The sequence below is a fragment of the Danio rerio genome, chromosome 1 (assembly GCF_052040795.2).
Source record: "Danio rerio strain M-AB ecotype USA chromosome 1, GRCz13ab, whole genome shotgun sequence".
In the NCBI taxonomy this organism is placed as follows: domain Eukaryota; kingdom Metazoa; phylum Chordata; class Actinopteri; order Cypriniformes; family Danionidae; genus Danio; species Danio rerio.
The window spans coordinates 23,714,133-23,726,524 of NC_141021.1; the positions used below are offsets into that span (position 1 = coordinate 23,714,133).

The 12,392-nt window shown below is 36.0% G+C and overlaps 2 protein-coding genes and 1 long non-coding RNA gene across 4 annotated transcripts in view; 1 reads left to right on the forward strand and 2 right to left on the reverse strand.

The window, feature by feature from the left end:
- LOC147846815 (uncharacterized) overlaps positions 1-12,392 on the reverse strand; it is an 82,572-nt gene that overhangs the window by 44,593 nt on the left and 25,587 nt on the right. The gene's annotated exons all lie outside the window — the stretch shown is intronic.
- The window catches only part of chrnb3a (cholinergic receptor nicotinic beta 3 subunit a), a 49,168-nt gene that overhangs the window by 6,005 nt on the left and 30,771 nt on the right, over positions 1-12,392 (reverse strand). For both annotated transcript variants that reach the window (XM_087236416.1, NM_201220.1), the window contains 1 exon segment: positions 6,539-6,690. In XM_087236416.1, the coding sequence (XP_087092542.1) occupies positions 6,539-6,690 (152 nt within the window).
- Positions 1,702-8,366, forward strand: LOC147846816 (uncharacterized). Its single transcript, XR_015476570.1, has 3 exons — positions 1,702-2,457; positions 3,232-5,223; positions 7,644-8,366. It is a non-coding gene; the product is annotated as an uncharacterized LOC147846816 (long non-coding RNA).

Sequence of the window (12,392 nt, forward strand, 5' to 3'; positions counted from 1 at the left end):
TCTTTCACCATTGAACTAATTGTGTCATACAGATTATTATCTTAGCTGTGCTATTAATGAATACAGTTCAAGAGAAATAATCTTATGTCCTTTGTTTCGTTAAATGGAATTTCAGACCCTGAATAGGAACTTATAATCTGACACATCTGTTAAAATAAGAACGGTGTGAAATCGATTGTTCCCACAGTTTTCATTGTTCATCAGCCAGAAAATTCCCACTGTCAAGTCGTGACTACAAGGTGAGCCCAAAACCATGAAGTGTTGATTACAGAATATGACCATGAGGTGGCTCTGCAGCACTGCTAAATATGGCATGTTCCTTGCTGCCTCACTAGTCAAACTAAAAAAAGCTTTACGCAGACATTGTCACTTTGGTTATATCTGAAATTAGCTTTAGACACAGTCAGGCAAAAATATAATGACTTAAACACAATGTAAATGTTAGCAAGAATTTATGTTCATATGCAGCTTAAATAAAACATTCATCCTATATCCTATATTTTAATTGTTGTCACAAACCAGATAAAAATATGCAGAGGATTGTGGGGTCTGTCCAGATCTTTCAAAAATCAAGCTGACAAAGGCATCTCCGCTGGCAGTATGTTACAGTATGAAGATGTAAACATTGGATTTGGACGACTTCCAATCTCCTTATACTGCTTGCAAAGGCAAAAATCTTGACACTCAGCACTTCCGGTTAATAAAGAAATAAGAATGGGAGCTCACCTAAAAAGTTCACCCAAAAAAAGTTCTCCCAATGTTATTTTTACAAGCCAAGTACAAAAATAAGGTGCCAATAGGAAACTCCATATCTGCTATGAGTAGTCAGTCAAGATGACAGACAGAAGCAAATTGGTATGCTTGGTATTGGTATTGGTATGAGCTGGTGACTGTGGAGGCCATTTGAGTACAGTGAACTCATTGTCATGTTCAAGAAACCAGTCTGAGATGATTTATGCTTTATGACATGGCACGTCATCCTAATGGAAGTAGCCATCGGAAGATGGGTACACTGTGGTCATAAAGTCATGTACTTGGTCAGCAACAATAATTAGGTAGGCTGTGGCGTTGACACGATGCTCAATTGGTACTAATAGACCTAAAGTGTGCCAAGAAAATATCAATTACACCATTACATCACCACCAGCAGCCTGAACCGTTGATATAAGACAGGATGAACTCATGCTTTCATGTTGTTGACACCAAATTCTGACCCTACCATCTGAATGTCGCAGCAGAAGTCAAGAATTATCAGACTGTGCAACGTTTTTTCAATCTTCAATTGAGCAATTTTGGTGAGCCTGGGCAAATTGTAGCCTCAGTTTCCTGTTCTTAGCTGACAGGAGTGGCGCCCGATGTTATCTTCTGCTGCTGTAGCTCATCTGCCTTAAGGTTGGCCGTGTTCTGCATTCAGAGATGCTCTTCTGCATACCTCGGTTGCAACGAGTGGTTTTTTGAGTTAGGCCAATTCCCAATTCTAGTGCAGTACCCCTACCCCTTCCTCTTGGCCCTTACAACTGAGGGTTATGGGGAAGGGCTTAAAAATGTACCCCTTAGAATTGAAATAGCACTACAGCACCTGCACACGTCATCATGATCTCTTGCTTCATATGAGATCAGACGATCGCGACAGCTGTAGTGATTGCAGTTGTGTTATGTTTTGGTTTTTATCTTCTGGAAATCACTAAAGGCATATATTTTGTTATCATAATGATGTAATGTGGCAATAAGATCGTAACTGTGCTGTTCATTTACACAGTGGCCATATTCATCTATGTAAACTCACAAAAACAACATTAACATTATAGTAGACACTGTAAAAAGCCCATTGACAGCCACTAGACTTTTCTAGCAGGGTATTCCAGTGTCATTGAGTGTCAGAATGTTGTGGTACTGCTGTATAGGAGTTATGATTAGGAATTATAGATTGTGAAATTTAGTGTTTTTTTTTTTTTTTTTTATGTTGACGGTAAAACACGAACGCGGTTATGAATATATTAAAACGTGTTTGTTTGTTGTAAAAATTCATAATAATGGCAAAAAATACTAATTTGTAGATCTCCTTGCTTCCAGGTGCAGCTGTGGCTGGTGTATTCTGGGAGATTTTCTTACCTCTTAGTTTCGAGTGTGGTCCTGAAAAATCTTCATTTGAAGGGGTGTATACCCCTTGCCCTTTGCCCTACGCCTTCAAGCTAAAAAGAATTGGGACACCACTAACCCTTCATGGGCATGCGCAAAATGAGGGGTAGGGAGGGGTAAGAGGATAAGCTAAGGAGTAGAATTAGGATTGGGCCTTACTGTTATCTTTCTATCAGCTGGACAAGGCATTTGCGCCCACAGAACTTCTACTCACCGGATATTTTCTCTTTTACGGACCATTCTCTGTAAACCCTAGAGATGGTTGTGCGTGAAAATCTCAGTAGATCAGCAGTTTCTGAAATACTCACACCAAACCGTGTGGCACCAACAACCATGTCATGTTCAAAGTCACTTAAATCACCTTTGTTCCCCATTCTGATCCTCGATTTGAACTGCAGCAGATTGACTTGATTATGGCTGTTTCTCAATATGCGTTCTTCAGCGGTCTTACGTCCACGTGTTCTCGTGAAACGTCATCATCAGCTGCCTAAGTTCAGTTCCAATACTCAAGACCGCAAGTACGGAGGACGCGTGAAACTTCCCGGATGTGTTCTTGATATCGAGGACGCACTGATGCGGACTTGAGCACCGAACTCGCTCTGGAAGTCCCAGAAGTCATTGCGACTGGTGGTGGGAAGCGCTGCATTTTATCTAGATATATTGTTAAAGTTCATAGATATGAATCATTTACCTCAGGAGTTTCCCTAAATGAAACGGTGAAAGTAAACAAAACCATGGACATCTTAATAAAGGAATAAACACATTAAGGGTTGTTTGTTTGCTGAAATTCGTATTAAGATCTGTTTTATTTATATTGTGCAACATATATTTATAATGTTTTATGCAAAGTATATATTTTGAAAAGGGGAAAAACAATAAATCGTTGTATGAAGGCTGTAATGTTTAAATAATTTACCATTTAAAACACGTGAAGGTCAAGTGACCATCAGGAAGAACGCAGCATCTCATTACTCAAAGGACGCGTTCTCTGCCCTCGCGGTCTCCTGAGTTCGTTCTTCCGAGGATACCTGGCAAGACCGGTCTCCACAAGAACACAAGTAAGTTCTCTGCGTTCTTGGAATTGAGAAACAGCCTATGTCTACATGCCTAAATGCACTGAGTTGCTGCCATATGATTGGCAGATTAGAAATTTGTGTTAACAAGCAGTTAAACAGGTGTACTTAATATAGTGGCTGTTGAGTGTATATTACAAAGACAAAATCACAACCAAAAAGCATGTGGAACCCCTATGAGGAACCACTGCTAATCCCAAACAGCTTTTATATAAGCCAAGAAACATAGAAACATACTGATATATACAGTATAGTATACTAAACACCATCGGTAATCTAAACACTATCTTATGGTAACACACATGGCTAAAGTATTGCAACAGACTGTATTAATCTAAATAAGAAAGTAACATAAAATTATAATGAACAAAACCGATCAGAGAGATAAACACAGTAAAATCAACATCAACAAAAAAAATATACGGCATTTAGCATTCCATGACAGTTTATGATAACCAGTGAATTTTCTCTCATGTCCCTTCCAGTCTCACTCTCTTCTTAATATATCTGTCAAATTGAATGAATAATTAATCATGAATAATCCGCACAGAAAAGAAACAATCACTATTAATTATGATAGAAAAGTCTGCTTTCTAGAACTACTCAACATAAATATGCATTAACTATAAAATAATTATGCTGTACAGAATTATGCCGTTGATCTTTTAATGATGTTCTCATCAAAACAACAAAGTGCAGTAAAGCCAAAACTGTCCTGTGTGTTAATAATTAAGACAATTCATTAAAATAGTTTTGTCAGAAATACCAGTTTGTGATGTCAAGCAGCATCTAAAGATGTTTTGTACAACTTGAAAAAATCATTGTGCTTAGCAGTGTGAAAAGTAGAAATGATTATCAAATAATTACCAAAACAAATTATTTTAAATGTTAGTTGACAATTATGACTCGTATCATTTTACTCAAGCTCATGTCACTCTAAATATGCAGATCTTGAGATCTTCTCACTCACATAGTTATGGAACAATCTTTTAAAAAATGTGTTTCATTTGCATACAACAGTCATCAACAAGAACAAATAACTCTTTAAGTGTGAGTAATGTATTAATGTATTATGACAAAATTACTGATTTGCAGATGCTGGTGAACCTAAGCACATGTTTTTATAAGAGAAATAGTAGAAAAAAACTATGAAAATACAACAGGGGCAGTTTAATGTGCTAATGAGGATCTAGGATCTGGAAGATGAGGCAGATGAGATGACAAAGCCAAAACTGCCACATGTAAACATGATTGCACAGGTCATTTGACTGGACAAGTTAAGACCATGAGTCTGTTGCATTGGCCCAATCCCAAATGGCACCTGAAAGCCTAATGGGTTTGCTCTGAGTCTGCAGTTTTGTGATGTAATGCCACTGTCGAGTAGAAGTCTCAGAGCTTGTCTCAGAGAGCATCAAGTGTGCATGGCAGCCACAAAAGAGTGTACTACATTCTATGTTCTATATTCTATTGGACTTAACAGACATATACATTGGTGACCAAATTCTCACATCAATAATAACATCAAATTCTAATTATTTTCACCTCTTAAAAATAGCTTTGGTTCACTTCTATTTCTGCGTTAGTGGGTGCTCTAGCAGTGTTGACCAGCACTGTATGCATATATAGATTCTACTATAACAATGTTAATATTAGTCAGCTACTGTAGCTGTACTTATCTTACGGTTAATAATGTGGCGGAACTATCCATTTAAGTTAAAATGATTGTCATTTGACAAGACATTTACTCAATTTGTTAAAAACTTTTTTGGCAACTGAAGTATGATTATTTCCCATGCTTGTATTTCAGAGCACGCTTATCACAGTTACTGCATTCACACTTGACAATATATATCTGTTTGCTATGAGAGGCTGGTAGCTCATGAATGAGCCACAGTGAAAAAGATAATCAGAGCTCTAATGCTTATAACCCTTCCAAATAAGGTAAAACCAGACCATTTCATTCATTCATTCATTCATTTTCTTTTCGGCTTAGTCTATTTATTAATCTAGGGTCGCCACAGTGGAATGAACCGCCAACTTATCCAGCATATGTTTTATGCAGCGGATGCCCTTCCAGTTGCAATCCATCTCTGGGAAACATCCATACACACACATTATGGACAACTTAGCTAACCCCATTCACCTGTACCACTGACTTGTATGGGAAACCGGAGCACCCAGAGGAAACCCATGCAATCGTGGGGAGAACATGCAAACTCCACAAAGAAATGCCAACTGACCCAGCCGAGGCTCAAACCAGCGACCTTCGCTGGTATATTAACCTATCTTTGCGCTCAGCCAAAACACCTTACTTGAGAACAAGTAATAGATTTAAAAAAGATTAAAGTCGGGAAATATGCATAGTCAGGGTAGATGTGCTCAAACATCCGCTGACTGCCTAGAACTCATACGCTGCAGTGTATGCCAGAGCGTGTGTATGGTCACGTGATGTGCGTTTTTAGCGTGTGGATGAAGAGCTGTTCAGAAATGCTAGGTGAAACGCCAGTGTGGACGTGGATCGCTTTCAAACGCTGTTTTAAAACTCAAAAGTATTAGTGTAAACAAGGTCTTAAGCCTGATTTATACTTCTGCGTCAAGGGATCGGCTTGACCCACAACGCATGCAACGCACGTAGCTGTGCATTCATACTTCTGCGCGCTGTTTCTGTTTCTCTGCAATAACACTTCCGAAACACTAGTTGGCAGTGAGGTGTTAATGTTCCTCTCTGTCGAGATTCTTCACTGGTGTTTTGTTTTTTTCTGAACGCTTCCTTAATGTAAAAGTGGTTCAAACTCATTCACTTTGAGGCAAAAACTTAACCCTGAGGTAAACACAAAACAAATCTTTCCATCCGGAGCTCTTTCACGGGACTCCACACTTGTAAACACTTGCTCCATCGGCTCACGTTTCTCTCGGTCCTGCCCACACTCGCCAGCGCTACCAAGCCGATTAATCCCAGAGCTTGCGCTACACGATGTTGCAATGTGTCGCTACATTTTTTGAGAGGTGCCAATGTTGACGGCTATACGTCCATGCGTAGGCTGTGCCGTAGCATACGCGTACGCTTGATGCAGAAGTATAAATCAGCCTTTAGCTGAACAATAGAGGCCAGTTGATGCCCCCTAATGCCAAAGCCCTCCTTATTCCAAAGAGCTAAGACTACTTTTTCCCCCTATCGACCGCTCATAATTTTAAATTCAGTCCAACTTCAATCATAAAAGTAAAACTGATGTTTAACTGCACTTGTTTAAACCAGTAAGGCCTATGTTTATGCAACCTGCCACATGTTACATTGCATACTATATATGTGTGTGTGTGTGTCTTACCACATCCACCAACTGTGAGATCTTCAGACCGAAGCGAACAGTAATCGTGTCGTTGGCGTGAAGGACAGGTCTCACCCACTTCTGATATCCCCGAAAAAGATTCCTCAATAAAGTGTCCTCCATTTCAGCCAATGAGACAAACTCCTCGGGAGCTAGAAAGAGATGGTGGAACAATTTCAGAACCATTTAGATAGAAAAAAAAAAAAAAAACTAAAATGACATAACAGCCTCAGGTGGAATGTGGTGATAAGGTATAGCATAACCTAAAGCTACCATGCTGATTATCAGTGTTGAACAGGCCTACACACAAACTGTCTGAAGAAAGTAGGACCACATTTGATTTGCCATCTTGAGAAATGGCACATTAAATTCAGACACACTCTCCCACGAGTGTAAAATGAGCGCAGAGTCATGAAGTGACAGCTGGCCAAGGCTCATCTGAGCTGCTGACGCAAGCATTGCCATGACATGAAGACCACAGACAAGAGCACTACACAGAGCAGCTGGAGAACAAGGCAAGCCCAAAACTACACACACATACACACTCTTACTACTAATGATTTCGATCTCTCTCAAACACACACACACACACACACACACACTGACTAAAATATAGAAGACTATCGCTTAAAAAGACATTGGAATAAAAGATGTGTTTTTAAAAGGTATATTTAAATCTCAAGAAGTAAAAGTCAATCATAAATTGCTGTAATTTTGAATTAACCATTTCAATGGTTAACTAAGTCACAATTTAAATCTGTTCTCATTTATTCATGTCCTTCCAAACACAAAAGACAATAAGGTATGTTATTGTGAATAGTTAACATTTCAATAATAACAGTAGACGACACGGTAGCGTAGTTGGTAGTGCTGTCGCCTCACAGCCAGAAGGTCACTGGGTGCTCTGGTTTCCCCCACAGTCCAAAGACATGCAGTACAGGTGAATTGGGTAAGCTAAAATTGTCCGTAGTGTACAATATGTGTGTAAATAAGTGTGTGGATGTTTCCCAGAGAAGGGTTGAAGCCGGAAGGGCATCCACTGCGTAACACCTATGCTGGATAAGTTGGTGGTTCATTCCGCTGTGGCGACCCCAGATTAATAAAGGGACTAAGCCGAAAAGAAAATAAATGAATGAATAATAACTATAAATAAAAAACTTAAGTTAAAGTTAAAATCTGTCTACCATTTAAAGTGATTTTGATTCTGATTAACCTGCTCAATACATAAATATGAGTTCATTTTACAGTGTCGTTATGTACATTTTAAAACTGCAAAATATATAAACTTTCAATGGATAATCATTTTAAAAATGCTGTTGTTTTTCCAAGATATGTGTTTCTTTATTTAACCAGATAAAAAAAAAAAAAAACGTTGAGATCAAGATCTCATTTACAAGGATAACCTTGCCAAGAGGTCCGCAACACAGACCTGGTAAAAAAAAAAGCTATTAATAATAAATAAAATTAAAAAATAATGATAAATTACAATTTAGTTATTCTATGGAGTCAATCAAGAGTCATATATACTTGCAACATAAAAGAAAGTTTTTGCAAACAAAAAAATAAAGAATTGAACAAAAAAATTTAAAAATATAATGCAAATCTCAAAAAAAAAATCCCAAAGGAAAATTAAGTTTTGAGAAATAAAAAGGAATTTTGCAAACAAAAACAAATAAGTGCAAATAAAAATCTAGTTTTAAATTGCAAATATTTCTTTTTTTTTTGCACTACTTGATTTTTATTTGCTTTTAATTTCCAGATTTTTTGAGATTTACATTATTTTATTATTTTTTGCAAAATACTTTATTTTTTTGTTTGCAAAACTCTCTTTTAAGTTGCAAATATATATGACCCTAGATTGACTCCATACTATTCAGCTATACCCCATTACAATATGTTAAAAACACATATAGTCATAATTATTAACCCCCCTTTGATTTTTTTTTTATATTTCCCAAACGATGTTTAACAGAGCAAGGAAATTTTTACAGAATGCCTGATATTTTTTCTTCTGAAGAAAGTCTTAATTGTTTTATTTCAGCTAGAATAAAAGCAGTTTTTTTTTTTAAAACCATTTTAAGGACAAAATTATTAGCCCCCTTAAGCTATTTTTTGATATTCTAAAGAACAAACCATTGTTATACAATAACTTGCCCAGCTAACCTAATTATCCTAGTTAAGCCTTTAAATGTCACATTAAGCTGTATAGAAGTGTCTTTAAAAATATCTAGTCAAATATTATTTACTGTCATCAGGGCAAAGATAAAATAAATCACTTATTAGAAATAAGTTATTAAAACTATTATGTTTAGAAATGTACTGAAAAAAAAAACTTCTCCCCATTAAACAGAAATTGGGAAAAAATAAACAGTGGGGCTAATAACCCAGAGGGGCTAATATTTTTATTTCAACTGTACATTGAGAAATAGACTGTTGTTGTTTGTATAAAGGATGAAGAGAAATGATTTATTGGGATGAGCTCAGACATTTTTAGTTCAGACTGAAGAGTATTCCAGGATGAGGGGGTGGCATGACTAAAGGCTCGATCCCTGTTTCAGTTCGAACCCAGGAAACAGACAAACGATAAGTTTCACTTGAACATAGGGCATACTGGCTTTTTGGCCTATGAAGAAGGGAACATAAAGGTGATGAACAAGTCTTATGGATTTTGAACCACATTCAATTTGTTTCTTTCAATTTATCTTAATTTCAATAGCGCTTTTGCAGTGCAGATTGTGTCAAAGCAGCTTAACACAGAAGTGCTATTAAATTGAAGCTGTGTCAGTCCAGTTTTCTGAGATTCTAATTTCACTGCTGAAAGTCCAAACACTGAAAAGCAAATCCATCAATGGGCAGCTCCACAAGTCCCAAACCAAGCAAGCATGTGTGCGAACAATGACAATATTACTTAATGGGTAAAATATGCCTTTAATTTGCATTTTAATAGCATTTCTAAATTACACAGCACTTATACCAAACAAAACTATTTACGCATTTGTACATTATATACAGTGGAGAAAATAAATATTCAACACATCACCATTTTTCTCAGAAAACTATTTCTAACAGTGCTGTTGACTTGACATTTTCACCGGATGTTAATAAACCAAACCAAAGAAATCCATAAATATGCAAACAAATCTGATTAGTTTACAAATGAAGTTAAGTGTAATAAAAAACAAAAGAGAGAAACCAAAAGAGAGAGAGGACCCTGAGCTCAGAGATAATTGAGCCTAAAGCCCTGGTTGATGAGAATGTAAGGAGGTACGAGACTAGGTAGTTCTCGAGAGCTCTCCCTGGTAAAGGAGGAAAAGGAAGAGATAGAGTGGACGGGAGATTCTTCAAAAAATACAGATAAAGAATTTATAGTAGATGAGTATGGATTAATCCGATTGGCTCACTAATGATTACGGATGAGAGACCAGCTGTAATCAATCATATAATGTTCTCCTCATGAAATTAGTTTGTGAAACTTTACTTATATAAAGTTCTGTACATTCTCCTTGTGTCGTTCCATTGTTATTACACATAACAGTTTTTTCAGATTGTTTCGTTTTGTTTTATTTTTATGTGTGTGTTGTTTGTTTTTTTATCAAAATCTAGCGCAATTCCATTTTAACAGCTTTAGAAATATTATTTACAGGAAAAAAAACTGTGTTCAATACTTAATTCTTCCAATGTAAGTACTGAAAAAAAGTTGTTTACATTCAACACTTTCTCTTTACATGTAAAAACCTACTATTTCAGAAATGGAAATAGGTTTTCTGTGTATCACATGAAACAAGCATTTTGAAATATATATATATATATATATATATATATATATATATATATATATATATATATATATATATATATATATATATATATATATTTTTTTTTTTTTTTTTTTTTTGGAAGTGCAGCAGAATTATAGACCTTGAAGAAATATCTACACTCTCCTAGTGTTATATTAAGAGTACAACCAGAACATGCATACACTCACTGCGAGTGCATAATTTTATTATACAGTATAATTCATAATTATATTTCCAGGCTTGGATACTGATTGTTCAACACATTGTGCTCCAGCCATGCTAAAATACATAATTATTAAGCAACTGTTCATCAACTGTTTAACTACTACCATTTACTATTCTTTTTTCTATATAGTTTAAATAAATGAATTTACATTATATACTTTTTATTTATGCATATTTATTTTATTTATACATATTTCACAGACAGACCATAGACATTAAATAAACATTAAGTGTATTCGTGTTGGGGGTTGATCATAAATGTCTTCTGAATGGTCTCCTCCACCATTAGTGGCATAGCGTTCTGTGCTCTACCACTTTAATGAGATTTTTACAGGATGTTATGCCCATCGCTGCTGAACGACCAGCCTTTACTTCCTTCCTCATCACTGCCTACCCTACTATGGCAAAAAGGACTTCTCTGCCTGGCTTTGGGAAACTTGTTTTTTCCGCTCAACAGGGCTGTGGGTCTTGCAACAGCAATTATATGAAGTGACATCATAAATAAAGACTGTGTGCTGGGATAGCCATCTCTACAGGGTTTACAATTCAACCAGTCAGGCAGTGGACTGGGACGCATAAATAAAAAAACAAGGAAGATGAGGGTGGGAGGAAAAAACAGAAGTGTATTTGTAGAAGCTTTTTTTGCATACAGAGATGTTATTTGAAGGATCCAGGACTATGAGAAAAGGGATTATGCATGAGGTTATTTGTTCTTCATTTATTGTGATAATGAGTTCTTTTTCATTTCTAAAGAAGTAAGATTACTGTCAATTGCATCAGGACATTCAAAGCCACTTTAATGAACTCAAACATGCTGCAATTCATAGGACATCCAATGCACAAAGAGAAGAAACACGTTCACTGTAAATCACCTTTTCTGTCCAAGGACATCTGTGTCCATCTGTTGCAGAGATATATTATATAGAATAATTATTTCAATGTTTATTCGCTTAATACAGAATCAAATAAAATATCATACAAGCTTTTTGCATTTCTGTGTGAACAAAGTTCACAGACATGACCTCATTATTCATTGGCCGCATATATGTGCAGACAACCTCTGATCCTCCCCTAGAGCAAGCCATCTGGCCAAAGCAAGCTTTAAAGGGGAAAAGTTGGTTTGGGGAAAATATTGCGAATGAGTCGAAACACAAAAGTCATTTCATGGCTTTAAAAATGAGTCTGGTTAAATTTGAAACATAAATCGGATCCTGCAGAACAGCGCAGTATTCATGATGGAGTTATGACTAAGTGCCATCTACTGGTAGAAAATTAGCCATTTTATTCAGACTGTCCACTGTTTTCTGCAGGTGTGTTTTATATTGTATAATTCAAAAGTCAAAACTAAATCTAAGAAATAAATTTTTCTGAATTCATATTTTAAATAAGGTTATTTTAGGCCTCATGACAAAGTGATTTTGATATAGTTATTGATTTAACGAGATGTGAGCTTTGGAGTATCCAGCACTAGGGCTGTCCCCAACTAAATAATTTCTTAGTCAACGAATAGTCATTTATTAAAGCCAATAGTCAACTAATATATTAATTTACTATATTTAATAAATTTATTCAATTAGGAATACTTAAAAACCAAGGGGAAACATTTAAAGTTTAAGGACTGAGTAAGAGTTTTATTTGTGACAACGTTTTATATTGTACAGGAATACTATAATAATAAGTGTTACAATTTGACATTATATCCCCTTCACAAAGTGATTTAGGATTCTAGACAAAGTGAATGATTAAGGCTGAGAGAAAAAAAAATATTGAGGATAATGAAAATAGAGATGGCAATAGCTGCAAATTTTTTAATTTCTATAAACAGTGTTTTT